General features: G+C 46.0%; 1 protein-coding gene across 1 annotated transcript; it reads left to right on the top strand.

Moving 5' to 3' along the window:
- Nucleotides 1-1,094: 1,094 nt before the first annotated feature.
- On the top strand, nt 1,095-24,414 carry TBPL2 (TATA-box binding protein like 2). Its single transcript, XM_012926882.2, has 7 exons — nt 1,095-1,145; nt 5,541-6,004; nt 6,591-6,678; nt 8,656-8,747; nt 13,455-13,622; nt 17,559-17,653; nt 24,284-24,414. The coding sequence occupies exons 1-7, from the start codon at nt 1,095-1,097 to the stop codon at nt 24,358-24,360; spliced, it is 1,035 nt and encodes a 344-aa protein (XP_012782336.2). The 3' UTR covers nt 24,361-24,414.
- Nucleotides 24,415-27,562: the final 3,148 nt, after the last annotated feature.

Genomic DNA, 27,562 nt, shown 5'->3' with positions numbered 1-27,562 from the left:
TCCCAACTTTTTGGGCCCCTACAACCACATGGGAGATGCAGAGGAGGCTCCTGGCTTCTGGCTTCAGATCAGCTCAGCTCTGGCCAAAATGTATGGAAGATTTTTCTACATCTCGGTGTAATTTTGCCTTTCAAATGAAACTTAAAAATAAATGTGGGGGACCCAGAGCAATGGCTCAGAAATCTTCACCTGCAAACAATGGGATCCCATATAAATGCTGGTTCATGTCCTGACTGCTCCACTTCCCAACCAGCTCCCTGCTTGAGGCCTAGGAAAGCAGCCAAGAATGGTCCAAAGCCTTGGGATTCTGCACTCATGTGGGAGACCTGGAAGAGACTCCTGGCTTCAGTCAGCTTAGCTCTGGCCACTGCAGCTATTTGGGGAGTGAGTAGTTACATGGAAGTAGATGGAAGATCTTTCTCTCTGTATCTCCTTCTCTTTGTAAATTTGCCTTTCCAATAAAAATAAAATAAATCTTTTCTTTTTTTTTTTTAATGTGAGGAAAGGGAAAGATATTTAACCTAGCTGTTAAGCCACAAGTTGGGATTTTGGCATTCCAGATTGGAGGGCGTGGGTTCAAGTCCCACGGCCACTGCTGATTCTAGTTTCCTATTAAGGCACACCCTGGGAGGCGGTTGATGATGGTTCAAGCACTCAGGCCCCTTGCCACCCAGGTGGGAGACCCAGACGCAACCCTTGCTGTTGCAGACATTGGGAAATTAACCTATGGATGAACTCTCTCTTGCTCTCTCTCAATAAATTTTTCACAAAACCCACTTCGTTGTTTTCTCGTATGCAGAGAACTCAGGTTGACTCTCCTTACGTAGTTTCATTCCAGAAGCAAGGCCTGCACGTCCTGAAGAGTAACACCCCCACCCCCTCACCCGTCGCCCCCCACGGCCCGCTGGCCTCAGCTCACGCTGCTGGCCACGCCTCTCCCAGCCCAAACTGCGGCACCTGTGCCTCCTCATGCCCTGGGCCCCCGCCCGGCCCCAAGGAGATGATAAGTGGCCTCTGCACCTGGATGTGGACAGCTTCCGTAGCTGCTTGTCGGAGTCGCAGTGTACCTGCCCCCACCAGCGGGACCTCTACCCATGGAGGAGGACACATACCTGGAGCTTTACCTGGACCGGTGTGCCGCCCAGGTGAGCCTGGAAGCCGCCGCTACTGGCCCAGAATCGGGGTCCGCGCCGCTGGACTAGTTTCTGAGTGCTAAGTCCTGTGTTCCAAGGGCTTTGCCTCGGTCATGACTCTTATAGTTCATGGCCACACTAAGGGGTGGGCTCGGTTACCCGTCCTTTCAGCGTGTTAGAGGGCGGAAACCTGCCTCCGGTAGCGATGCCCAACTGCAGCCCGCTCTGGTGTGCTTCTAGAGCCAGATTAGACCGGTCGTTCCTCCTCCGTTAAAAAAAAAAAAAAAAAAAAAAAAAAAGGGCATCTTTGGGGGACTGACGCTGCCCTTTGAGGGGTGGCAGCCTGAGAGGCCTCCAGAAACCAACTACCTAGTACAACTGGTGGTCACGGGCTTTGCCAGCAGGCAGAGACAGCTGAGGCTTCTTTCAGCTAATTACCCTTAGAGGGTTCCCCCACCCACCCCCTTGGAAGGGGTCAGAGAAACAGATCTCACCTGCACAGGTTTGCTCCGCAAATGCTCGCAATGACAGAGGTGTGGGGAGCTAACAGCTCAATCCCAATCTCCCTCATGGGCGGCAGGGACTCAACCACTAGACCCATGACCTCTTGCCTCCCAGGGTGCCTATTAGCAGGATCGGGAGCCAGAGCTGGAACTGAAACCTAAGATTCCAATTAGAACAGGTGCTGTAACCTGCACCTTCCTACTATGTTTAACAACTGCTTGAAGTCTGTGTGTGTGTGTGTGTGTAAGAGTCAATTGTGGTAAAGGAAGAAGTACTAGAAAGGGGGGCGGGCTGGCACAATGGCTCAACAGGATAATCCTCAGCCTGCAGCACCAGCATCCCACATAGGCACTGGTTCTAGTCCTGGCTGCTCCACTTCCTGTCTAGCTCTCTGCTTATGGGCTGGAAAAGTAGCGGAGGAAGGCTCAAGTTCTTGGGACCCTGCGCCAACATGGGAGACCTGGAAGAAGCTCCTGGCTTCAGATCAGCTCAGCTCCAGCTATTGCAGTCATTAGAGAAGTGAGCCAGTGTGGATGGAAGATAACCCCCTTTTCCGCTCTCTCCCTCTCTTCCCTTCTTCCTTTCTCTTTCTGAAAAAATAAAAAGAGTTATTTACTTAATTATTTAGAGTCAGTTGCAGCATGAGGGACAGACCTTCCATCTGCTGATTCATTCCTCAGATGGTCCCAACAGCTTCTTCCAGGTTTGTCATTTGGATGGCAGGTGCCCACACATTTGGGCCATCTTCCTCTGCTTTCCCAGGCACATTAGCAGGGAGCTGGATTGGAAAGTGGAGCATCTGGGACTGAAACCAGAGCCTATATGGGATGACACCATTACAGGCAGTGGCTTTACATGCTGTGCCACAATGCCTGCCCTTGGAGGAAAAAAAAAGGCAGGTGAGCAACTCTTCCTGCGGGTACTTTTTGAAGACAATGACGGCAGTCTGTAGCATTTAACACAGATTTAATGCAGAAAGGCTCTGGGAAAGATGACGATTCTGAAAAACCTGACAAAAAAAGATGTTTCTGGGGCTGGCATTTTGGCACAGCAAGTTAAGCTGCCACTTGTCATGCAAACACCCCCTATTAGTATCCCTTCAAGAGCTGTCTGCTGTAGTTCTGATCCAGCTCCCAGCTCCTGTGCCTGTCCTGGGTCCCTACCATCCAAGCGGGAGACCTGGATGCATCTCCAGGCTCTTTTAACATTTTTTCTTAGACTCAAGTCCAAGGAGGTAGCGACCACAGTAAACCTAACTGCTCCCAGTATACTCCTGTACGTGACCCGCACAGGACTGTCCAGGCTCTGGGACTAGTGAACATCTTACTGAACTGTGGCCTCCTTGGTGAGAGCTTTAATGCCCTAAGGAGAGTCCTTCTGGGCCAGGACCCCAAAAAGCCAGAGGAACTGTGGAGGGGGATCAGAACCCACAGTCACGGTCCCCACTCCACTTTCCTTAGGGTCCTCCAGGGGATTGTAAAATTCAAAATGAAATTGAAATCTTAAAGCAATCTTATTCCAAGAGAACAGTTTCATTTTTCTAGGTGTTTCTGGGAACAGTTAGTCGCCTCTGCCATCTGCTGGATTTACAGGAACAGAACAATTCCGTAGGACCCAGCCAGACAGGCTGCAGGGGCATCTCAAGGTGACGGGAAACAGAACTAGAAGATGCATTTGGGTGCAAGACCCTTTTGAAATCTGTGCTTAGTGTTTTCGTGAAATTTATTTTTCATGAACTTTTCATATGCGTGGATTTTAAGGTTTTTGTTTGTTATACCCAAATTTTAAAATTCCATTTCCAGGAACTTTTTGAGGCACATGAATTTTGTCTAATGTATATAGCCAAGGTCAATAGGAAAGTGGAATGTGGCATATCTGTGACAAGTTACCAGGAACAAGATCATCTAAAGGACCAGATAAGTGGAAAGCAGTGTGTAAAAGCTGGAATCCAAGCCTGCAAACTGGGCAGAACAAGTGGTCATGCGTGTGCCAAGTTCTAGGTCTTTCCAGAATGAAGTCCATGAACTTCACCATAGCTGCTGCCCCAGGAGCTGGGTAACAGGCTATGAGCAGGGCTGGAAATACAGTACATGGATGTATTCAACTTTCTTGGCCATTTAAATTTCTATAACTTTGCCTATCATAATTTTTAAACATGTCTCATTGCTTTTGTCTTATGACTTTTTATGACTTTTTAAAAAAAAATTATTTGTGGGCCCGACGGCGTGGCCCAGCGGCTAAAGTCCTTGCCTTGAAAGCCCCGGGATCCCAGATGGGCACCGGTTCTAATCCCGGTAGCTCCATTTCCCATCCAGCTCCCTGCCTGTGGCCTGGGAAAGCAGTCGAGGACGGCCCAATGCATTGGGACCCTGTGCCCGCGTGGGAGACCCGGAAGAGGTTCCAGGTTCCCGGCTTAGGATCAGCGTGCACCGGCCCGTTGCGGCTCACTTGGGGAGTGAAACATCGGATGGAAGATCTTCCTCTCTGTCTCTCCTCCTCTCTGTATATCTGGCTGTAATAAAATGAATAAATCTTTAAAAAAAAAAGTTTGGAGGGCAGAGTGAAAAGAAAAAAAGACATATCTTCTATCCACTCATAATCCACAAATGGTCACAATGACCAGGATTGGACTAAATTGAAGGCACATGGGTGGCAGGAACCCAAGGACTTGGCCATTCTGATACTTTTCCAGGCCATTCATAGGGAGCTGGATTGGAAGAAGGGCAACTGGAACTTGAACCAATAGCCGTATGGGCACTGGCCACTTCTATCAAGAATTTGCATACCTAGAACATCTTAACCTCTCCTTTTTCTGAAAGGAATAACCATGGGTTATTACCAAATCTAATCAAGACTATCTTAAATTGCCTTCACTTGTTCTTTGAAGTATGAATTTAAACAATAAGAATTGCTTAAACCAATTAAGTTGCACAGGAAATCCATTCTTTTCTAAGTATACTCAGTCATGACTGCTCAATGCTTCTGTTGGGTTTAGAGAGTGCAAATGATAAGAGATCTAACTGAAGTAGGAAAGACACTTTGTAAATGTCTTTCAGGAGAATTTCCAGAAATACTGTCCAAGGTACTGTAAACCTGTTCTAGAATCTTTTTTTTTTTTAAGATTTATTTATTTGAAAGGCTGTGGGGGTGGGGAGGAAGAGAAGGAAAGTGATTTGCTGGTTCTCTCCCTCAAATGTCCAAAACAGTGGGAGCTAGCTTGATCCAAAGCCAGAAACTGGAGCAGCTGGGACTTGAACCAGGGCTAATATGGGATGCCAGCACTACAGGAAGTGACTTTACCCTCTGTATCACAGCAGTGGCCACATTCACTAGCATCTTATCAATACTTTATAGAAAAAGGCAGGGCATAAACATGAAAGGCCTTCAGAGAGTTCACAGGAAATGTGTTCTGAAAACATGACACATGGATTTTTAACACTTTTGTCCCCAAATGCATCTTTAATCCAATGTTGTTCTTGGTCTTTTTGACATAGTCTCAAATAAGGATTCTTGAATTGTCCATCACACTGAGCACAATGCCCATTTGCCACTGTAGCCCCTTGGGTGTAACTTGATTATTTTTGTTTGAAAGGCAGATTTACACAGAGATAGGTCTTTATCCAATAGTTCAATCCCCAAATGGCCACAGTGCCAGGAGCTTCATTCAGGTCGTCCACATGGATGCAGGGTTCTGAGGACTTGGATCATTCTCCACTGCTTTCCCAGGCCATAAGTAGGGAGCTGGATTGGAAGTGGAGCAACTAGGACACGAACCAGCTGCCCATATTGGATACTAACACCACAGGGTGGAGGATTAGCCTGTTGAGCCACAGTGCCGGCCCCATAACCTGCTGTTCTGTTTGTTTTATTCTCTGTGTATGTGTGTGTTTGGGAACTGCCCAGGATGGCCTCATCCCTGTCATGGCTCCCCCATTCAGCCCAGTGGTACCTTACGATGTGTACGTACCCAACCCATCCAATCCAGAGGCTGCCTTCCACCTGCATCCTGAAGATTGCGAAGAAGCAGCTGAGAACTTTCCCTCTGTGGATCTTAGCTTCTTACCAGATGAACTGACCCAAGACAATGAAGGCCAGTCAGTCATTCCAAGCAAGCTGGAAATGGAAGAAAGTTGTGAAAATCAACAGCCAGGCAGGTTGCCGTCACCCAGTGAGCAGGGTGCTCGTCTAGGTCCCGAGAGCCACCGTTTGCTGGCTCCCCACACACAGCTGCTGCAGGTTGGTGGGACTGACTCCCACCATCCCTCTCCTGAGAAACCTGGCTCCGACCCCTTGCCTTTGGCATCCATAACTCCCATGATGCCGATGACCCCTGTCACAGAATGTTCTGGAATTGTGCCTCAACTACAGTAAGTTGAGTTTCATTTCTTTTGTTTTAAATGGAATGAAGCTTTGGGGTGTCAACTAATTCCAAGATAGGAATGTAGGGGACAGAATTTTTGCTTTCATTATTCTTTATTCGTTCTTGACAGACTGGGAGTTTAGACATTCTTGCTTCCCCTAAGATGAGGTTTAGGATTAATAGATACGTTCTTGGAGCATTGTATTGTTTTTAGTAACTCAGTGAATTGGCTGAAAATTGTGGTTAGGGTTAGATAAACACAAAGAATAGAAAGATGGAAAATTGAATTCAGTGTGAAAATTGGTTCAAAATTATGGTTTCTATTTCCAGGCATAGTTTTAGAAGCAATTTAAACCATAACTTGAGTCACCCAGTTGTGAAACTTTAGTGAAAAGCCATTTGAGTATTTCAGGTTGGGATTCTCACGTCTTACCAGGGCCCAAGTCTCTGCGTGTTCCCACCATGGAGATAGCACCCAATCCCCCCTCCACCCCCACCCTGGGAATTGCTAAGGGATAACTTATAAAGTGAGGAGCTCAGGTGGTTGTTTTGTCTTCTTAATTCTTTACATCTAAGCTGACTTGTTCTGTCAGGAATATAGTTTCCACTGTCAACCTGGCCTGTAAATTGGATCTGAAGAAAATAGCTTTGCATGCAAAAAATGCAGAATATAACCCAAAGGTAAGACTTGTCAACACTTTGTTCAATGGCTAGCTGCTCCTTAGATTGACTTAGCTTCATCTGCTCATGAGACTGACCCGTTCTTTTGTGATTTTGCTTTTTAAATGTAGGCAGAAAAGCTTTGGGTATCTCAAAGTCTTCACTATGGTGCCACTGTTTTGAAGTTACAAAAATAATTTCATTCTCTAAGATGAATAAAGCAATTGTTGCTGAATAGTTCATGGAAGTGAAGAGCTTTTCCTAGTGATTCAAAAACCTTTTTCAGTGTGACTGCTTGTAGCCTGCCTAATGGGATCTTCACTTTCTTAAAATGCCATTCCTATTTTTAGAAAAAAAAAAAGAGCTTTTTCTAAATGTGTTCCCACCTAGCTAGTATTTGTATATTTTTCCATTTGCAATTTCTCTTATCTGAGATGGCTGACTTGAAAAAAAAAACCACAATGTGAAATTCAAGCTTCTACTAATTGTAAGGTTTTAACAAAATCCATTCTCTCTATGTCCCATCAAGGCCAAGTAAAGCTTGTGACCTAGAGGGACTGGATTTGTCAATCCAATCAACATGTAATGATTTGCCAGCCTCTGCCCTTAGGAGTGCAAAGATGAGTGAAGATGTGCCCTCTACTGCAATAAAGTGCATGGGGCTTAGGTGGTGGAGGACTTAGGAGTGAGTCTTAAAAGGGCCACTTTAATAGGAACCCAAAGTCTTTGCATGTATGGATTAAGTGTTTACCTCTGACAGTTCTGGGAAACATCAGTTAATGTTGGTGCAAAAACTTCCTGAAGCCATGCATAGTTCTTTCATGACAGACAACTTTCAAAATGGAAGAGAAAGGCGGAGAGAGACTCTTCCATTCACTGGTTAACTCCCTGAATGGCCACAACAGCCAGAACTGAACCAAGCCAAAGCCAGGAGCTTCTTCTGGGTCTCCCAAGTGGGTAGCAGGGACCCAAGGATTTGAGCCATCCTCCACTACTCTTCCAAGCACATTAACAGGGAACTGGGTAAGAAGTGGAGCAATTGGAACTTGAACTGGTGCCCATACATCACTGTGCTGATCCCCTCAAGAACGATTTTATGGTTGACCCCTCAACTAGGAAACATGCCTGTCTGGCTTTGAGGTGAGCTGTGGCACAGTCCCAGCCTGGGTCATCTCTCATGGTACCCAGCCCACAGTCCTTCTCAGCTTAGTTGGGGAAGGGGCTTGGGGAAGAAGAGCAGGGGAACCAGGAAGAGGGAGGGGACCAGGAGGAAAAGCAGGTCATGAATGCCTGTGGTAGACCAATCCTTTCCCTCCTAGAGCTCATCAGTATCACCTGGGTGGCTTTCCACACTACTGTTAAGGGATTGTCCTTTGAGACCCCCCCAAAGGGCCTGTGTTATGGTGCAGTGGGTCTGAGTGGAGTCCTGGCAGCTGTACTTCTGACCCAGCTCACTGACAATTTACAAGGGAAGGCAGGCAGAAAGTAACCCAAGTGCTTGAGTCCTACCCATGTGGGAGACCTGCATGAAGTTCCTGGCTTCAACCTGGTCCAGTCCAGACAGGATCATTGGGGAGGGTGAACCAAGTGCGCAAGTGCCAATGAGCTCCATCTACTGCTTCACTCCCCCAGCTGATTGCAGTGTTAGACCAGCCTGAAGCTGGGAGTCAGGAGCGCCTTCAGAATCTGTCTCTTGGGTGGCAGGAACCCATGTGTGGGTCATCTTCCACTGCTTTCCCAGTTTGCATTAGTAGGGAGCTGGATGGGAAGCCGAGGAGTCAAGCAGGACCTGACATGGAGCACTAGCATCAGAGGCTTCACCACATTGCCAGTCCCATAACTATTTGTCACTCACTGAGGAAGGACTAGACCCAGAAGTGATGCTCTCCCATCCAGCCTCGATGTCCATGATCGCTTTCATTTCCAGCACGTTTTCCCGACCGGAAGAGAGGTAAGCCCCGGCCAAGGCTGACTGTGCTCTTGGCTCTCTGTATCCAGAGGTTTGCCGCAGTGATCATGAGGATCCGAGAGCCCAGGACGACAGCCCTCATATTTAGCTCCGGGAAAATGGTCTGCACGGGCGCCAAAAGGTATGAGGAGCCTCCCTCCATGCTTGCCCCACAGGCCTGTGTGGAAACCAGGGAGTGCGGTTAGCGTGCTACCGTGCGCAGCACGCAGAGCCCAAGGCTCTCCCTTGCCACGGAGTTGACTTCATCAGATGCCAGTCCTGGGAGAAAAACCCTCAGTCCTCACAAGTTTGAGTTACACCCCACATTTCACAGGCGGCTCGCCCCACTACACCCAAGAGACTTGGCTGCTGCCGTTTGTTTTTAAGAAAAAAGGCCATGCGCCTGGGGAAGAAGTCGCTGTGGGCGGGACTTTGGAAAGAAGGGATGTTGGATGCCTCTTGGCCTTGCGCGTGTGCCTTCAGGGGGTGCCCCGGAAGGCTGGCTCTCCATGCAGCTGCATAAGGAGGCCCTGTGCCCACGGCAAGTGTGGCCTTTCTCCGACAAGCAAGGGTCAGAACCTCCACTCTCTGAGTCCTAATGACAGGGAGCAAACTGTCCTGAAAGGCTCTGCCAGTTGCTTTATTTTTTTTTAAGACTTTTGTTTGTTTTATTTGAAATAGAGTGAGATAGTTCTTCATTCTGTTCAGTCCTTGAGTGGCTAGAATAGTCAAAGCTTACTCATGCTGAAGCCAGGGGCTTTTTCTGAGTTTCCCACGTTGAGTATGGGGGGTCCAGGCACTTAGGCCATCTGCTGCTGCTTTCCCAGCCTATCACCACAGAGCTAGATTGGAAGGGGGGCATCCAGAACTCCAACTGATGAGCGTGTAGATTGCCAGAGCTGCAGAAGGGGGCTTAACACACTATGCCACAACGCTGATCCCCTTTGCTCTTGAGATTTCCCGAGTGTCTGTTTTCTCTTAGGAACACCAGCTGGCAACATATTCTTTTCCACATTTGCTGAAATAATTGGCAAAGAAAAAAGTTGTTTCATTTTCTAGTGAGATTGAGTAGCTGTTCGTAAGCATGCAAATTGCTGACTGGTTTTTTTTTTTTTTTTTTTGCCTAATATCCTATGGAGATATTTGCCTCTTGTTGATCATCTTTTGTATTTTAACTATTTTCCCCATGCTATACTGTAAAATTTTTCAGGTTATTTTTTATGCTGTTTTGTGTTTTTTAAAGAGATTTTAAATGTTTTTGTGTTAATTCCATCTAGAGCATTTTTTCATGGTTTTTGGCGTCTCATGCTTAGGAAGGCATTCCCTGTCCATGATATTATGCAAATGGTGACTTCCATGTATTTTTTTTCTGATTTTTTCAGGTCTTCCTTAGTAATAGGGAAAGGACAGTTGGCATTTTGAAGCATCTAGATCTTTCTATAAATGATTGACATATTCAGCGTGTGACTGAAGGACTGAGTCTGTAATTCAAATGGACAAATGGGGTCTCAAGTTTGATTTTGCTATAATTACTTTGATTAGTCCATGCCCTGGTACATTTATGGAAAAATCTATTCTTGTCCCAGTTCCCCACATGTTTCTACATATCAAATTTGGCTCTGTTGTTGTGTCATCTATGACTAAGTATGTTTCTGTACTTCTATGAGTTGGTGAATCCCTGGTTCCAGAAGCCTTCATGTTTAAGTGACTATTAGACACTTGGATGAGAAGTCTGAAAGGTGTGTGTTTCCGCATTATCTAAATCAAGGAAAGTGAAGTTAAGCATTTACCAATAGGACTTTAATTTTAAGTCACAAAGTAAAATTGCACTAGTAACATACACAAATGTTGAATTGCAAGGATGATCACATTACATTATGTTGGAGTATGGAAAGTAAATGAACTGTAGGCTTATTGTCCAATTTTCATGAAAAATATGCTTATATCACTCATTCATCGATATCTTAACTTGCTTGAATCTATTTTGCTCCTAGAATTTAGTAGTAAGAACTTGAACAGTGAATTCAGAAAATGAGGTACTTACTGTCCAAACATACATCAGTCTTTTGAGTCTGCAAAAGTGAGTTGTGAAAATTTGAGATTTATTTATTTTTATTGGAAAGCAAGATTTACAGAGAGAAGGAGAGACAGAAATAAAGATCTTCCATCCTCTGGTTCACTCCCCCAAGTGACCACAATGGCAAGAGCTGAGACAATCTGAAGCCAGGAGCCAGCAATTTCTTCCAGGTCTCCCATATGGGTGCAGGGTCCCAAAGCTTTGGGCCATCTTCTGCTGCTTTCCCAGGCCACAAGCATGCAGCTGAACGGGAAGTGGAGCAGCAGGGACATGAACCAGCACCTATATGGGATCCTGGAGCTTGAAGGGAGAGGATTGGCCAACTGAGGCATTGCACGAGGCCCCATTATGAAAATTTGGTTAGTAAAAGAGATAGTAATATTATCTCCAAAAATGTATAAAAAATGATCCTCTTTGGTTGTAATATGAAAGTAAAGAATAGCTGTGTTTGCATAGCAAAAACGTGGAAGGTCCAACTTCAGTGATTACCATCACTAGTAATGAGGCTTCAGGGGTTTTTACTTTTCTAATGTTTGCACACTGAACACATTTGGATTATTAGTGAAGCTTCTGCGTGATAATCGGAGCTTCTATTCCAGGGAACTACAGGACTACACATGGTCTCAAAATTCACTTACTAAAATTATGGGAAAGATAATGGATCATTTAAGCAAAATGTAGTTATTAAAAATGAAAACTGTTTCATTGCTCACTCAGCAACATGGCTTTGCTGGAAAGGACATTTCTGTGGTTAGAAGTGGGTAGGGAGAATCAAATGTTCCAGGAAGTCAGTAATAAAGTAATTACTGCAGGAACAGTGTTAGGGAAGGAGCTATATACATAGAACCAGACACTTCTTTGGTTCAAGCCAGCAAGTCCAAGCTGGCCTGGCTTTTGAGAGTATGTTGTTTATAGCACTGATTCATTCAAAAGGCAGTGAGCTCTCCTGTTTGCTGGACACTCCCCACATAGCTGCAATAGCCAGAGATGGGCCAGATTGGGCCAAATCAAAACCAGGAGCCTGGAATTCCATCTAGGGCTCCCATATGGCTGCAAGGGCCCAAGCAGTTGGGCCATGTTGTGCTCTCCCAGGAGCACTATTAGGGAGCTGACTTGGAAGTGGAGCAGACAGGACTGAACTAGCACTCTTGTATGGGGTGCTGGCATGGCCTTAACCAACTCTGAACTACAATGCCAACCCTGCTGTCAGGTAGTTGGAATTTTACTACTCAGAAGTGGGGATGACCTGATTCCTTCCCTAGGTGTCACCCCTGCCCACTCACTGTTTCATTTTGTGGGGCACAAAAGGACATTTTTTTTAAAGATTTATTCATTTTATTACAGCCAGATATACACAGAGGAGGAGAGACAGAGAGGAAGATCCTCCGTCCGATGATTCACTCCCCAAGTGAGCCGCAACAGGCCAATGCGCGCCGATCCGAATCCGGGAACCTGGAACCTCCTCCGGGTCTCCCACGCGGGTGCAGGGTCCCAATGCATTGGGCCGTCCTCAACTGCTTTCCCAGGCCACAAGCAGGGAGCTGGATGGGAAGTGGAGCTTCTGGGATTAGAACCAGTGCCCATCTGGGATCCCGGGGCTTTCAAGGCGAGAACTTTAGCCGCTAGGCCATGCCGCTGGGCCCAAAAGGACGTTTTATAGGACACAAAATGGGTGCCCATATAGGATCCCAGAGCTTCAGGGGGAGGATTAACAAATGGAGCCATTGTGCTGGGACCTGTTTGATTTTGGCTGAAACAGTTAAAGAAAAGAAAAATGACAAAACGAAGCCCTGAGTCTCCGGACTTTATTCTCTGACATGGATATAGGGTTGGAAAAGGACAGATGGGAGACACAACTACATAGCTGGATGAGTTTCCTTCTGGGTTGGGCTGGATGTAAGGTGTGTGAGAAACTCTGAGTAAAATCTGGCAGGTTGTCTTTTTGGAGCACTGTCCCTTAAAGACCTCAGCCCCTGACAGTAGGTCTGTGCTACTTAGCACATATCTGTGTTCCTGGCTGTGCTTTTTGGATGTGTCTGAGTTAGTCTTGAGGTCTTTCCCACCTAAATAGTGTGTCATTAAGATCAGATGGCTGGTTCTCAAACTTGGTGAATTTTGGGAACTTCCTCTGGAAGGCTGGTTAAATAAGTTGTCTCCCCTAACCCAGAGCAGTACTGAAAATTTACGTAGCACTTAAAAGGCAGAAATAGGGGCCAGCATGTTGGTTCAGTTGGCTAATCCTCTCTATCCAAGTGCAGGCTCCTTTATGGACACAGATTCATGTCCCAGCTGTTCCACTTCCCATCTAGCTCCCTGCTTGTGGCCTGGGAAAGCAGCAGAGGATGGCCCAAAGCTTTGGGACACTGCGTCCATGTGGGAGACCTAGAAGAAGCTCCTGGCTCCTGGCTTTGGATCAGCTCAGCTCCGGCTATTGGGGCTACTTGGGGAGTAAACCAGCAGACAGAAGATCTTTCTGTCTCTCCTCTCTGTAAATCTGCCATTCCAAGAAAATTAATAAAACCTTAAATAATAAGAGGCAATGTACCTCCCGTGTGGGGAGTGACAAACTGAGACAAACTCATTTCCAGTTCAATTCCACAAGTGCCCCTTGTAGGAGACTGCGCCAGGCGTTCAAGAAGGTGCAGCCTTTTCCTCACACACTCTTGCGGTATGAGAGGGAAAAGTTGAGTTGAGAAGCATGTGAGTACCACATGAGCAGTAAGAAGGGCCCAGGGTTTGGGATGCCTGTCAACGTTATGTGTCCCTTCCCAGCGAGGAGCAGTCTAGACTTGCAGCAAGGAAGTATGCCCGCGTGGTGCAGAAGCTCGGGTACCCTGCCAGATTCCTCGACTTTAAAATCCAGAACATGGTCGGGAGCTGCGACGTGCGATTTCCCATCCGGCTGGAGGGCTTGGTGCTAACCCATCAGCAGTTCAGTAGGTATGGTGGCTGCAGGGGTCGAGCTTTGCAGCACGTTAGCTTTGGGCCCCCCAAGCTGCATGTGGATCTTACAGAGCAGGTGTGGCTGCTCACAGGTGGGGCAGGGCAGGAACACAGAAAACACACAGACTAACATCTTGTGCCCCTGTCCTCACTGGGTGATGCTATAGGAACACTTTGGAAATAGCAGCTTTGAAACTGAAATTGTATAGTAATGACCTGGATAGCATGAGAAACGTTGGAGGACTTTCTTGAGTTTGCAGTACTAAAACACTTGCAGGGAATGTCAGTGTTGCTGGCCAGAGGCCTACATGCTGACCTATAGATTTGGGAAAAAGACTGTGATGATGATGGGGAAAGAAGGAAAGGAACATGAGAATGGGTTAGGTGAGTAGGAAAAGGCTGCAAAGATTGAAAAGCAATAAGAATGACCATCACCTGCTCTCTGAAAGCCTATGTTGATTCTGCCTTTTTTGGCTGGAAGTTTGTTGTTTGTGTGCAGTTATAATCCCTGTCACAGTGAGGGAGACTGACTGATCTCTCCCTCTTCTGGAATACACTTCTGGCGGAAGGCACTGGACCAAGGAGAAGCCCAGGTGCTCTCAAATTCCATCTCTGTAAAATATGGATTTCTTTATTTGAAAAGCAGAGGTACATAGTGAGCGGGAGAGACAGTGTTCATTTCCCAGGTGGCTACAAGAGCCAAGGCTGAGCCAGGCTGAAGAGTCTGGAACTCTGTGTGAGTTACAAAGGCCCAAGCACTTGGGCCATCCCACTGCTTTCCCAGGCACATTATCAGGGAGTCGAGCAGAAGCAGAGCAGCTGGGACGTGACCAGTATTTCCAGTAAGGGATTCTTGTGTGCCAGACCCGAGTTTAACTGGCTGCACCACAATGCCAAGTTCTTGGATCTTTTTGTTCAAACTTGAGCTTGAGTCATTTATTTCCTTCTGATAGTTTTACCTTCTCTCAACCACAGAGCAGTCTTTAGGCTTAATATCCAGGGATGGACCTATGGACCTGTATTTCCTTTTACCTTGGATCTGAACAGAAGTCAAAAGTCATTTTGCAATTTTTCTGCCAAAAATTCTTAGTTGATTTCTTACCTTTTAGGATATGCATGAGGGAACATTTATGTTTCTTAGTTACATTTTCTTTTCCTCATTTGCATTCCTTTTCCCCCCAACATGTGCTTATTGAATGCCTAGAATATGCCCCCATCTTACAAAACTGAGATCTTTTTCTTCAATCTTGAGCTAATTTGTAGAGTGGCAGTAAACCTTCCATCCTTGAGAGTCTCTCAATACTTGGCCATCTTATTTTCCTGATGCCCAGGCCATGGCCCTCCAGCACCCCCAACCCCCTTTTGTTTGTTTCTGAACAGATTTTTTTCCTAAGCCAAGGAAGGAGCTTTGCCTGAAATCCAAGGTGTGTGTCTTAGTCAAAGGCTGACAGAGTTCTGCTTTCTGGCCGGCTGAGGGTGATGCGTGCAATGCCCTGAGTCTCCTTTCACTTCTTTTCTACCAGTGACGTTGTCTTGAGTCCAGAGTAGAAGTGCTTCTTGCCACTACTGCCACCTTCAGAAAGAGAAAATGACCATTAGGGCGGGATAAGAATTCATCATCAAATGCGCTGTTTTACACTGGCTAAAGTGGGCCTGTCCAGTCTTATCTATCTTTTGGGTCAATTTTATAACCTCCAACTTCTTTTACTATTTTTTTTTAAATTTGCAATTTCTTTATTTCAAAGGCAGCATGAACTAGGAAAGGAGGAGAGAGAGATCCATGCCCTGGTTAGCTCCCCAAATGGCCACAATAGCCAGAAGTTTTACCAAGGTCTCCCTTTGGACCATCATCTGATCCCCAGGCACATTAGCAGGAAGCTGGATCAGAAGCGGGACAGGACTCAAGTCAGCACTCTGACATGAGTAAGTCCTAAGCAGCAACTTGAGCTCATTGTGCCACAATACTAGCCCCTCAGGTAGCTTTTTACTTACTTACTTTAACCCGGTCAGGAAGCTTGCTTTGTATATTCTGTTTCTAGCCTCATTCTTGTCTCCCCTAATGCTTTCCTTGGGACCTTTGTCCTCAGGTGATGGATTAGGACTTCGATGCACATGGTGTTGATATTGGGAGCATTCAAGCACCTCTTTCGCAGTAGGCTTTTATCTTTAATTCGAGGCCTCTCTTTAGTTGCCTATAGCTCTGTGGAAAGCCATGGCCCAGGTCAGTTACAGTTCCCTGGACCCATGCACCTTGTGTGAAAACCAGAAGTTCACCTAGGGCCACAGATTCTGCAAATGTACATTAACATCTAAAAATAAGTGTGTTAATAGTGACAAGTGTTAGCCTTGTGTTGCCCAGCACCTTCTCTTTCTATGCCGTAATCACCTTCACGGTTTTCTGTGAGCATTTTTTTTCTCATTCCCCTTAAATCTTTAATTTAAAAATCACCTGATAATACATATTGCCTAAATGAATAAAATCTAGGTGACTACCGAGTAGCAGATGCTAGGGCGATGATCATTAGTGATAAAGCACAGTCCCTTGCTCATACAGAGCTTGCTGTCTGATAGAAACTAATCAACTATAGTCATGAGAGAGGACAGGTATCATGTTAAAGCCCCTCAAGGTGTTGTAGAACCAACAGGGTATTTACTAAAACTGGGGGCAGGTGAAGATCAAGGAAGGCTCCCTGGGAGAAGTAACACCTTGATTCAAAGAATGAGTTAAAATTAAATTGGCCAGGCAACTGGCAAACATTTGATAGTCTCCATCCCTAACCAAACTACTCTTTTCCCTACCTCAACCTTTATTTCAAATGAAGCAGAAAATAATTTTTTAAAAATCTCTTTAATTGGGGAGCTTATTATGCTGGTAACCTTAAAGTTTCATGTTTTCTGGAACCGAAACACCATTCACCATTTATACCCTAGAGTCTTTTTTCCATCTAGGTTGAGCTGGAAGGTCAAGTGAAAGTCTTCTCCCTTCATGCCAGCCTGCATTTTCTTGACCTTTGCCCTTTGAGGGCATTACTGCCAATCCACAAATTAGCCCAAAAGAGGTTTCACCTCTGCTGGTGGTGAGGGTTGGGGAGATCTTACTTATTGCAGAACCGAATGAAGCTTTGCCTCGTGGACTCTGCCCACTGAACTGCAAAGACCCACAGGCACCACAGCGCTCCATTGTTCCTTCAGCTGTTGCTTGGAGAAGCATTTTCTTTCCACTCCCCAGCTGCTGCTACATTCCTCCCGGCTTGTGTTCAGTCTGTCCCCCTCCTCTTTCCAGATTCTGCCTCCTCCTTTGGCCTCAGGGGTGCAAAAGCAACTCTTACGTTCCATCACCCTTTGCTCCATGGAGAAACAGCTTCCAATTGGGAGCAAACACCAGCGGACTACTATTCACAGGAACAAATCCTGAGTTTAAAAAGCTGGGGGTTTAGTTTTCTTTCTTTGTACAGCACCTATCCTAACACCAAGAGCAGTCATCAAAAACTGCTTTAGAGCTATCTGTGAAGCAAACATCGAAGCGTTTATAATGTATTCAAAATGGACTTGTTATTGCAACTTGGAAAATCCAGAAAAACATGTGCACACACTCTTGCTGGTAGACTTTCCTAGCCTAAGGAAGATAAAGAACATTCATCTGACAAGATCTTAACACAGTCAATATGATGCCCTGAGCTTCCTTAATTTGCAATAATTTAGGAAAGCTTGCTTTTGAAAGGAAATGATAACCCCAAATTATCATTCACTAGTACAAAACTTTACATAAGACACTTGAGATCCTACTTTTATCAAGTTAGCTGAAAGGTTTTTGGTAAAATTAACACTGACTTGAAACTGCTTGGTAGGCAGCTTAACATTCTGGGTCTTGAGTGTTATAGAAAACTAAATGAATGGTACTATTGTTAACATTTTCCTTTTGTGTATTAACAGTTATGAACCTGAACTGTTTCCTGGCCTTATTTACAGAATGGTGAAACCAAGAATTGTGTTGCTTATCTTTGTGTCTGGGAAAGTTGTGTTGACAGGTAAGGTGTAAGATTATCTTCTGACCTTCATAAAATTAAGTATGTTCCATGTGTACTTTGCGTTTCCTTAGCTTTGTCCAGCCAATACCTAAAACAGCAACCTTTTTGGGGTTTTTTTTGGCATTCATCTCTCCATTTTCGTATTAGCAGCTATGACACACCCAGCTTAACACATTGCTATGAACTCTTCTTCAAGGCGTCTAATGCCCGCACAATGTTCTAAGATGAAAGTCATACATACTTTAGGCTTTGTGGATTGCATCTATCACAATGCAACTCTGACAGCATGGTGTGAGAGCGGCTCTGAACATTAGCTTGTCCTAGCACCCTCTGGCAACCACTTTGTAGAATTTTCTCTTGCAGGTTAGTGAGTGGGTTGGCCTTGTTCAGCACTCCTATGTTTGCTGACCCCTATTCTAACGTGGTAGTGAGTCAGACTTGTTCTTATGTAGTCAGATCCCGTCAATGTTCCTTGCTTATTCACCACTTATAAATGCCACTGACCTTCGCTTATTTTTGATGTGATAATTATTTTTTTATTTGGATGCTCAGGAACGTTTAAGAATATGACTGCTTTGGGCTTGGCAGCATGGCCTAGTGGCTAAGGTCCTTGCCTTGATCCCATATGGCTGCTGGTTCTAGTCCCAGCAGCTCCACTTCCTCTCTGTCTCTCCTCTCAGTATATCTGACTTTGTAATAAAAAATAAAAAATAAATCTTTAAAAAAAAAAAAAGAATATGACTGCTTTAAGGTCCGATTTTTTCTTAGTACAAATTGCCTAATCCAAAAACAATTGCCTAATCCATTTAAAGAATTATACAATATAATTCTAGATCATGCATTCCTACTCAAAATGCATTTGAGTATCCTTTACCAAATCCTCAGCCTTCAAGATAAAATGACACAAACGGGCCTGGCGGCGTGGCCTAACGGCCTAAGTCCTCGCCTTGAAAGCCCCGGGATCCCAGATGAGGACCGGTTCTAATCCTGGCAGCTCCACTTCCCATCCAGCTCCCTGCCTGTGGCCTGGGAAAGCAGTCGAGGATGGCCCAAAGCTTTGGGACCCTGCACCCACGTGGGAGACCTGGAGGAGGTTCCTGGTTCCCAGCTTCGGATCGGCGCGCATCGGCCCGTTGCAGCTCACTTGGGGAGTGAATCATCGGATGGAAGATCTTCCTCTCTGTCTCTCCTCCTCTCTGTATATTCGACTTATGTAATAAAAATAATAAATCTTTAAAAAAAAATAAAATGACACGCAAAAAAGCTTCAAGTGTACAAGTGAAGATTATCTTATTTCTTTAAACTCAGTGATAGTCAGAAATAGAAATCTAGCACTTTTTAAAGTTTATTTTTATTGGAAAGTCAGATATACAGAGAAGAGGAGAGAGAGGAAGATCTTCAGTCTGCTGATTCACTCCCCAAGTGACCCCAACGGCCGGAGCTGAGCCAATCCAAAGCCAGAAGCCCGGAGCCTCTTCTGGATCTCCCACGCGGGTACAGGGTCCCAGGGCTTTGGGCTGTCCTGGACTGCTGTCCCAGGCCACAAGCAGGGAACTGTAATGGAAGCAGGGCTGATTGGATTAGAATCAGCGCCCAAATGGGATTCTGGCGCATTGAAGGTGAGGACTTTAGCCAGTAGGATACCACGCCAGGCCCCTATCACTTTTTTTTTTAAGATTTGAGTTACTGAAAGAGATTCTTTTTTTTTTTTAAGATTTTTTTTTTTTTTATTATGAAGTCAGATATACAGAGAGGAGGAGAGACAGAGAGGAAGAACTTCCGTCCGATGATTCACTCCCCAAGTGAGCCGCAATGGCCAGTGCTTGCCAATCCGAAGCCGGGAACCAGGAACCTCTTCCAGGTCCCCCCACGGGGGTGCAGGATCCCAAAGCTTTGGGCCATCCTCGACTGCTTTCCCAGGCCACAAGCAGGGAGCTGGATGGGAAGTGGAGCTGGATGGGACTAGAACCACCACCCATATGGGATCCCGGAGTGTTCAAGGTGAGGACTTAAGCCGCTAGGCCACGCCGCCGGGCCCCCTGAAAGAGAGATTCTGAGAGAGATCTAATCTGCTGGTTCATTCTCCAAATGGTTGCAATGACCAGAGCTGGGTCAGTCTGAAACCAGGAGCCAGGTGTTCCTTCTAGATCTCCTGTGTGGGCACAGGACCTAACTTGGGCCATCTGCTTTCCCAGGTTCATTAGCAGGGAATTAAATAGCAAGTGGAGCAGCCAGGTCTTGAACCACTGCCCATATGGGATGCTGGCCCTGCAGGCGGCAGCTTTACTTACTATGCCACAGTGCCAGCCTCCCAAATCTATCATGTTTTTAAGGTAACCAGTAAATAGCATTTAATCTTTTGTGAATAATGTGTATAAAAACTTTTTTGCCCCTTTGGTTTTTGATTTATCAATTTGGCTGAGTCTGCTGAAATCTTAAAGATGATTACTCTGCTGGATCACTGACTTATTAAAACTGACTCTAATTGTACATATTTATAGAGTTCAATGTGATCACTCAAAATGTATACTCAGTGGTTAAGGTTCAAGTCAGGTTAGTCCTGTGACTTTGGGATCTTCTCTGGAAACTCAGTTTGGTTGATTCCACATCTCCAGTGTTGTGACCAGCACAGCAGTAAACGCGAGGGTGTAGGTACCACTTCGGTTTGCTGATTTCATTACTTTATATAAACTGCCTGAAGCATGACAGATCAGTCCCACAGTAGATGCACTGTTGGTTTCCTGTAATGTCTGTGTTCTTTTCTGTTCTCGCCACAGGGCCTCGGAGCTTCTGCATCCCCATCAGCATCTGCTATTGTTCTCTGTTTTGATGATAGCCAGTCTGACTAGGGGAAGGTGAAGCTCCATTTTGTTTTTAGTGGAATGGCAAAGAGAGAGAACATGAAAATGAATCCTTTCCGTCCCCTGGTTCACTTCCCACACAGGCATCACAGTCAGGTCTGGGCCAGGTTAAGGCAAGCAGGAACTGCAGCCTGGTTTCTGAGAGGCCCAGACTCTCGGGCTGTCATCTGCTGATACACTCCCAGGCACATTAGCTGGAAGATGGATTGAAAGCAGACAGGACTCTGTGCAGCCACTCCCATGTGGAATGAAGGTGCCACACACGGCAGCTTAACACACTGTGCTACAACAACCTCCCTTTGTCATGGCTGGATTTGTAGTTCTCTGCCAGCTGATGGTGGAGAGTATTTTCTCACCATGTCTTGACCATGTGACTGTCTTTTTGTGAGGGGTCTTGTCATCTCATTGGCCTATTTGGTTGAGTTTGGGGAGTTCCTTCTACATTCTGGGTATCAGTCCTGACTCTGCCATTGTGCCTTCACTCTGTTGATTGTTTCTTTGCTGTGGAGAGGCTCCTTAGTCCAACATAATCAGTCTTACTAAAAGTGCAATTTGCGAAGCACAGGCTAAGCTTCTGTTAGGGGTTTGCTTTAAAATCCTCAGATAAGATCAGCATTTCTACTTACCCTGATTAAAAACAAAACAAAATATTTCAGGCCACATTTGCTAGAAGTTTCAAATGACCACAGCAAGGGATTATTGTTGCTGCAAAATTGGGAATGCTATGCAATATGTCTTCTGAAAATGGGTATTAATCACCCAGAATAGGTAGATCTCAATTTCTTCATTCTTACAAGTTGTGGATTGCCCTTTCTGTGGATGAGGGGCCTGATTCGGCTTCTGCTGCGGAGGAGACTACTGAAGTGAGGAATAATCGTTATTGTGGGTGCTGTTATCTGTTTACGCCACATTGCCTTAAACTGCATCACACAGAGCTATATAGAGTACGTCCTTTTTAAAAATAAATTCATTTGTTTATTTCAAAGTCAGAGGGAGAGACAGACCTATCAACTGATTTCATTCCCCAGATGGCTGTGACAGCTAGGACAAAGCCAGGAGCCACTTCCAGGTCTCCCACATGGTGGCAGGGGCCCAAAGACGTGGGCCATCTTTCACTGCTTTCCCCAGGCCACTAACATGAATGCATGCATTTTCAAACATGTGTCACACTCAAATCAACTGTTGGTCCCATTTTCCACCAGCTTTCTGAATTAGCCTTGCTTGCTTGCTTGCTAGCCCTGTCATGTCCTACTGTCAACTAAAAGGCTGCTCCAGACAGATGTGTCCAGAAGCCACAGAAGCCAGTAAACACAAAGGCAGGTTTTTTCACGATGGCCCTTCCATGACTGGCTCCCCCAGCTCACTGCTTGGTCCCTGTACAACAATCTTAGCATTTTGGGGCTGCAATGAAGCTGTGCCAAGGCTCGGGGTTTCTGCATACTCCTCCCCACCAAACAGCACCAGACTTCTGGGGTGTATGATTCACCTTCCTCCCACTCCGCTATTTGAGTGGAGGACTCCATGTTTGATTTGTTACTATATTTTACACATATGATTAAATACTATCATTTAATTATTTAATTATAAATATTAAAATATATAATATTACTACTTTTTTTTTAACTTGAGGTGGTATTCATATGATAAAGGTATACCCATTTTAGAGTTCAACAGCACTGTGGCCCATTTCTAGCATTGTGTGTTGGGAACCCTCCACAATTTAGTTCTAGAACATTCCACACTCCCAAATAAAACCGCAGTGCTGGTAAGCAGTTTCCCTGCAGTCCCCTCACTGTGGACTGACGTGTTCTGGATGTTTCTTGTCCATGGCATCACAGGCGAGGTGGTGGTTTTCTATGTCTAAATGCTCTCCTTGGTCTGTTTCTAAGGTTTGTCCATGTGGCAACATGTGTCTGTCCTGACTCTCGGCTCAGAGTATGCTTTGTGTGGACATACCACATGTTCTGCATTGCTCTCTCAGCTGAGCAGCGCTCCACCATGGTCTGGCTATCGCACGTGGCAGGTGTGATTTCAGCACCGATTTTTTTTTTTAAGATTTTATTATTATTATTGGAAAGCCGGATATACAGAGAGGAGGAGAGACAGAGAGGAAGATCTTCCATCCGATGATTCACTCCCCAAGTGAGCCGCAACGGGCCGGTGTGTGCCGATCCTAAGCCGGGAACCAGGAACCTCTTCCAGGTCTCCCACGCGGGTGCAAGGTCCCAAGGCATTGGGCCGTCCTCGATTGCTTTCCCAGGCCACAGGCAGGGAGCTGGATGGGAAGTGGAGCTGCCAGGATGAGAACCGGTGCCCATCTGGGATCCCGGGGCTTTCAAGGCGAGGACTTTAGCTGCTAGGCCACGCTGGCGGGCCCATCAGCACCAATTTTTAACCTGGAGGAGTGTTTACCCAGAAGCGGATGGGTGGGTCATGATACCTGTCTGAGGTGTTGTGCGTGGCAGCCTAACCACTTTACACCAGCGACACACAAGGGCTCTGATTTCTCCTTATTCTTGCTCAGTTTTTTTTTCCTTTACGACAAAGTTTGACCCCAAATCCTGATTTCCATCTTCTTTTCTAACCTGCTGGTCCTGCTGTCGAATTTCTTCTTCCCAGTCCCATAATTAAGCCAGGGACAATTTTCTTCTCTCCCTAATGCCTCCCTCCCTTCTAACTTGACAGCTCTTGGGAACATCAATGGAAGCAACTTTTCATTTCTCTTCAGATTAGCAATTCTTACATTAGTCTCACTAACCTCTTTTTTTCCTGCTTCTCACTGGCGAAGGTGGCAGGTGAGTGTCCTATAGTTGATGCTGCAGAGAGTCCTCAGGGGACCAGCCCATGGCCTGAAGGTGGCAGCTGATGACAAGCCATGAATGGGCACAGACTGATAAGGTTTCCCCAGAGCAGAGACTTGTCTGAGTCATGCTGTAGCCTTCTAAATTCTACAACTTATTATGATTTACTTAGATCCCTTGAAATCTGTGAAGTATGACGGTGATACAATTTTTGCCCCTAATAATCTATACATTGAAAATTCCAGAAAAGTTTTCTCCATATTGTCTCAATCTGTAGTCACTATGAGGGGTGGGGACCTCAAGCTGGCCACCAGAGATGAGTGGGCAGCAGGAAGTGCTGCTGGCTCATTGCTAGGGGCTCCCCAGGCGCTGAGGGAGTCACTCTGGGACCCTGTCCCTGGCACACTTCCAGATAAACATTCCCTGTTCCCACTGAGCACTGTGCGGCTGGAGGCCACACCCACACCTTGGGATTCCCAGAGACCCCTCTGCTCCAGGGTGCGGGTTTTGTGAGAATACAGCTGAGGTTGCCAAATTCTATACCCAAAGAAAAGTTCATCTCTCAGGTACAGTTAGAGGGGCATTCCTATGGAAACCCATCGGAGGCGCAGGCAGCTGGCCTGGTGGATATGCTGCTGGTTCAGACTTCCACTGCCCACATCAGAGCACCCGAGCTTGATAACCCACCTCCACTTCGTGCTCTAACCTGCTGCTAACCCAGATCCTGAGAGGCAATGGCGAATGGGTCAAGTGCCTGGGTTCCAACCACCACACAAGAGTCCTGCATTTTGTGGGCATCTGGTGGGGATGGAACCAGAACATGGGGAGGTCTCTCTTGCTGTGTGTCTCCCAAGTAAATAAAAAAAAAAAAAAATCGAAAATGACCCAAGAAAAAAATCTCAGTATTATGAACAGTTTGGCATTTTTACATTAGATTGTGTAAACTAGGGATTTTTTTTTTTTTGTAGGTGCCAAAGAACGTTCTGAAATCTATGAAGCATTTGAAAACATCTATCCTATTCTGAAAGGCTTTAAGAAAGCCTGAGGCTACTGTTCATTGCCTCTCGCGAAGCTGGCTTGAAAGTGTGCACGAGCCCAGCATAGGAACAGCTGGAATTGTACCTGTAACTGTAGATGCTCCAAGTACATTTTGACCTAAAGGATAATTCCTTGTGAGTGACAATCCTTAAATGAAGAAAACATGACGTCAAATGCCTCCTGCGTGCTATTTTTAAAAGTAAGCAAGGCAACTATTCAGAATTTGAGAAATGAGGGCCTAGCCAGAATGATACTGTGGTGTGTTTAACATCCAATGCTTTGTTCTTGATCAATGTCATACGCTAAGATGTGTCCTCTGAAACGCACAGCAACAGGCAGAAATTTCAAGGAGCTTCAGAAACTAACATATAGCAGAAGAATGAATGGGTCTGAAGTTTTGCCTTCTAAAATATTCAGCAAATGGTCTTGTTGGGTGCCAGGCACTGTGCTGGGTGCATTGGGGACTCAAATGAAAGTCACCTACCTGAAAGTTCTTTTTGGTTGGAAGTTTTCAAGAATATGATTTCTCTCAAAAATAAATCCTAAACTTTGGGGCACCATTCAGGTATGACAGAAGGTCTATTTTGAAAGCAATAAAGGAGGTTTTTCCTTGCTTTTTTTTTTTTTAAAGATTTATTTTTTTATTTTTATTACAAAGTCAGATATACTGAGAGGAGGAGAGACAGAGAGGAAGTGGAGCTGCCAGGATTAGAACCAGCGGCCATATGGGATCAAGGCGAGGACCTTAGCCACCAGGCCACGCTGCCAAGCTCTTTCCTTGCTTTTCTAATCCTATTTGACTATGTTAAAACTGACTGGATAAGACCAAGTGAAAGGGCCCAGAGCGGTAGCCTAGTGGCTAAAGTCCTCACCTTTCACATGCCAGGATCTCATATGGGCACTGGTCCTTTTTTTTTTTTTTTTTAATCCATTTTATTGTATTGTTGTTGACAATCTTTACATAGTTAACTATAGTTGAAGGAAAAACAAGAAAAAGAAAAAAAAAAGGTTCAGGGGGATAGGGAGGTGGGCAATGCTATTATGTCCATATTGTTTCCATCATGTATCTGAGGTAAAGGGGGATATTGAGGGAGAAGCCCCACCTGGTTTCCCGCCCACCCCAAGTCCCGGATGTGGGGCATGCTCTGAGATATGTGCTCAAGTGGAGTTAATAGTTCTCCAGTTATGAGTCACTGCCAGTTTCGCTCGATGAGGTGGTCCACTGATTGATATGGTCCATCATGAAGTCTCCATTTGTCCCATATTTCGCTGCCAACATGTAGCTGAGATGAATGATTGTCCTATTCTGTCTTCTGTCTTTTCTTGGTTAGAATTCTGAGTCCAGCAGTTCAAGTGGGGAGATCTCCAAAGGTACTTTGAGGTATTCCCAGATTAGTTTCTTGTATGTTCTAGCAAGCACAGGGCCCGGCACAGTCCATCACCCTGATCAGCTGGTGGTTGCAATTGCTGTGTTGGTTCTGTTTTCAGTCCCGAGTTGCACTGGAACCAATGGGTGTTGCAGTCCAGTCTGGTTCGGCCCTTACATCAACCAGTGGGAGCTGCAGCCTAGTTGGGGCGACCCACAATAACCCCCACCAGACCGCCCCCTACCCTGGTTTGCCAGTATGTGTAGCAGAAGACCAATCTGTCCCCCATCCCATTTGGCTCTGGTACTTGTCAATGGGTATTAAAGCTTAGTTTTATCTAACCAACTCAACCATCCAGCCCTCACAGATATTGTTGAGTACCTCTCTATCTAGCCATCCCAGCCCCCGTCCTAGTTTTCATGCCCTCCCACGGGAATAGTGACCCAAGAAGGGGGAACCCACTTTTTCCCTCCCAGGTCTCTCTGTCCCGGTTTATGCACTCTTTAGGTGGTCCTGTGATTTGACTCGACAGAATTAGTCCCCAGTGCCAGCTTCTGCCAGCTGATGCTGCGGCCCTGATCTAGTCCACATGCAGCGCACAGGTGTTGTAGCCTTGCTTAGTCGTGTCTGTCTCTATCCCAGCCCACGCTCTCCAGTGGGGCACTGGTTCTAATCCCGGTGGCCCCGCTTCCCATCCAGCTCCCTGCTTGCGGCTTGGGAAAGCAGTCGAGGACGGTCCAAAGCCTTGGGACCCTGCACCCATGTGGGAGACCTGGAGGAGGTTCCTGGCTCCTGGCTTCAGATCGGCACAGTACCGACCAACCATTGGGATCACTTGGGGAGTGAATCATCAGACGGAAGATATTTCTGTCTCTCCTCTCTATATCTGACTCTCCAATAAAGGACCACATGAGAGCATGCAGATGCCGCCTCGGGCTCCTGGGCCTAGGTGGGCAGTGGTAACACCCTTTGTCAAGGTAAGGAAAGAGGTTTGTGGAAAGGTAGACTTGTGTTTCCAACACCACCAGGGAACGGGATTATGGCTACATCGCCCAGAAGGCGTTATGAATCCCAAGGGGCAGAGAAAATTCTGGGCCATCATTAGCCCATTACATTAGCCAATACAACCCCTGGATCAGGTGACTTATGTAGGAATCTACTTTGGTTCTTTCCTTCCGTGGTTTTTAAAAGCCTTAACACCAATTTCTGTAATGCCCTCCTCCCACCCCCTAATTTGAGTTCCTCCCTTCTCCCTGCCCACAGAGAAGATTGACACATGGAATGCAAATTCCCAAGGCAGTGGGGGCAGGGGCCAGCCTTCAGAAAGCTAGAGCTGGACTTGAATTTTCATTACAATTTTCTTTTTGTTTTTCTGTTTGACATTTTGTTGAAAAGCTGGATTTACAAAGAGAAGTGAAGGGTATTCCCTCTGCTGGTTCACTTGCTAAGTAGCTGCAAAGGCCAGAGCTGAGCTGATCCGAAAGCCGGAGCTTCTTTCAAGTCTCCTACTTGGTTTCAGGGTCCCAAGGTTTTGGGCCGTCCTCGACTGCTTTCCCAGGCCACAAGCAGGGAGCTGGATGGGAAGTGGAGCAGCCGAGATTAGAACCAGCGCCTGGATCCCAGCGGTTGCAAGACGAGGATTTAGCCAGTAGGCTATCGCCCCCAAGTATTTTTTGACTATTATTAAATGTATTTCTTAACCCTGATAGTGGTAGGCATGTACCGTAATTACATCCTTCGAACATGAGAAAAGGGACACAAAGACGTTAAGAATCTGTCCCAAGTCCCCAGACTCTCAGACCCGGGCTGATGGTTGCAATTTTACCCAAAAACATCTCAGGG

The sequence above is a fragment of the Ochotona princeps genome, chromosome 6 (assembly GCF_030435755.1).
Source record: "Ochotona princeps isolate mOchPri1 chromosome 6, mOchPri1.hap1, whole genome shotgun sequence".
In the NCBI taxonomy this organism is placed as follows: Eukaryota; Metazoa; Chordata; class Mammalia; order Lagomorpha; family Ochotonidae; genus Ochotona; species Ochotona princeps.
This window is presented reverse-complemented; position numbering and strand designations above follow the sequence as displayed.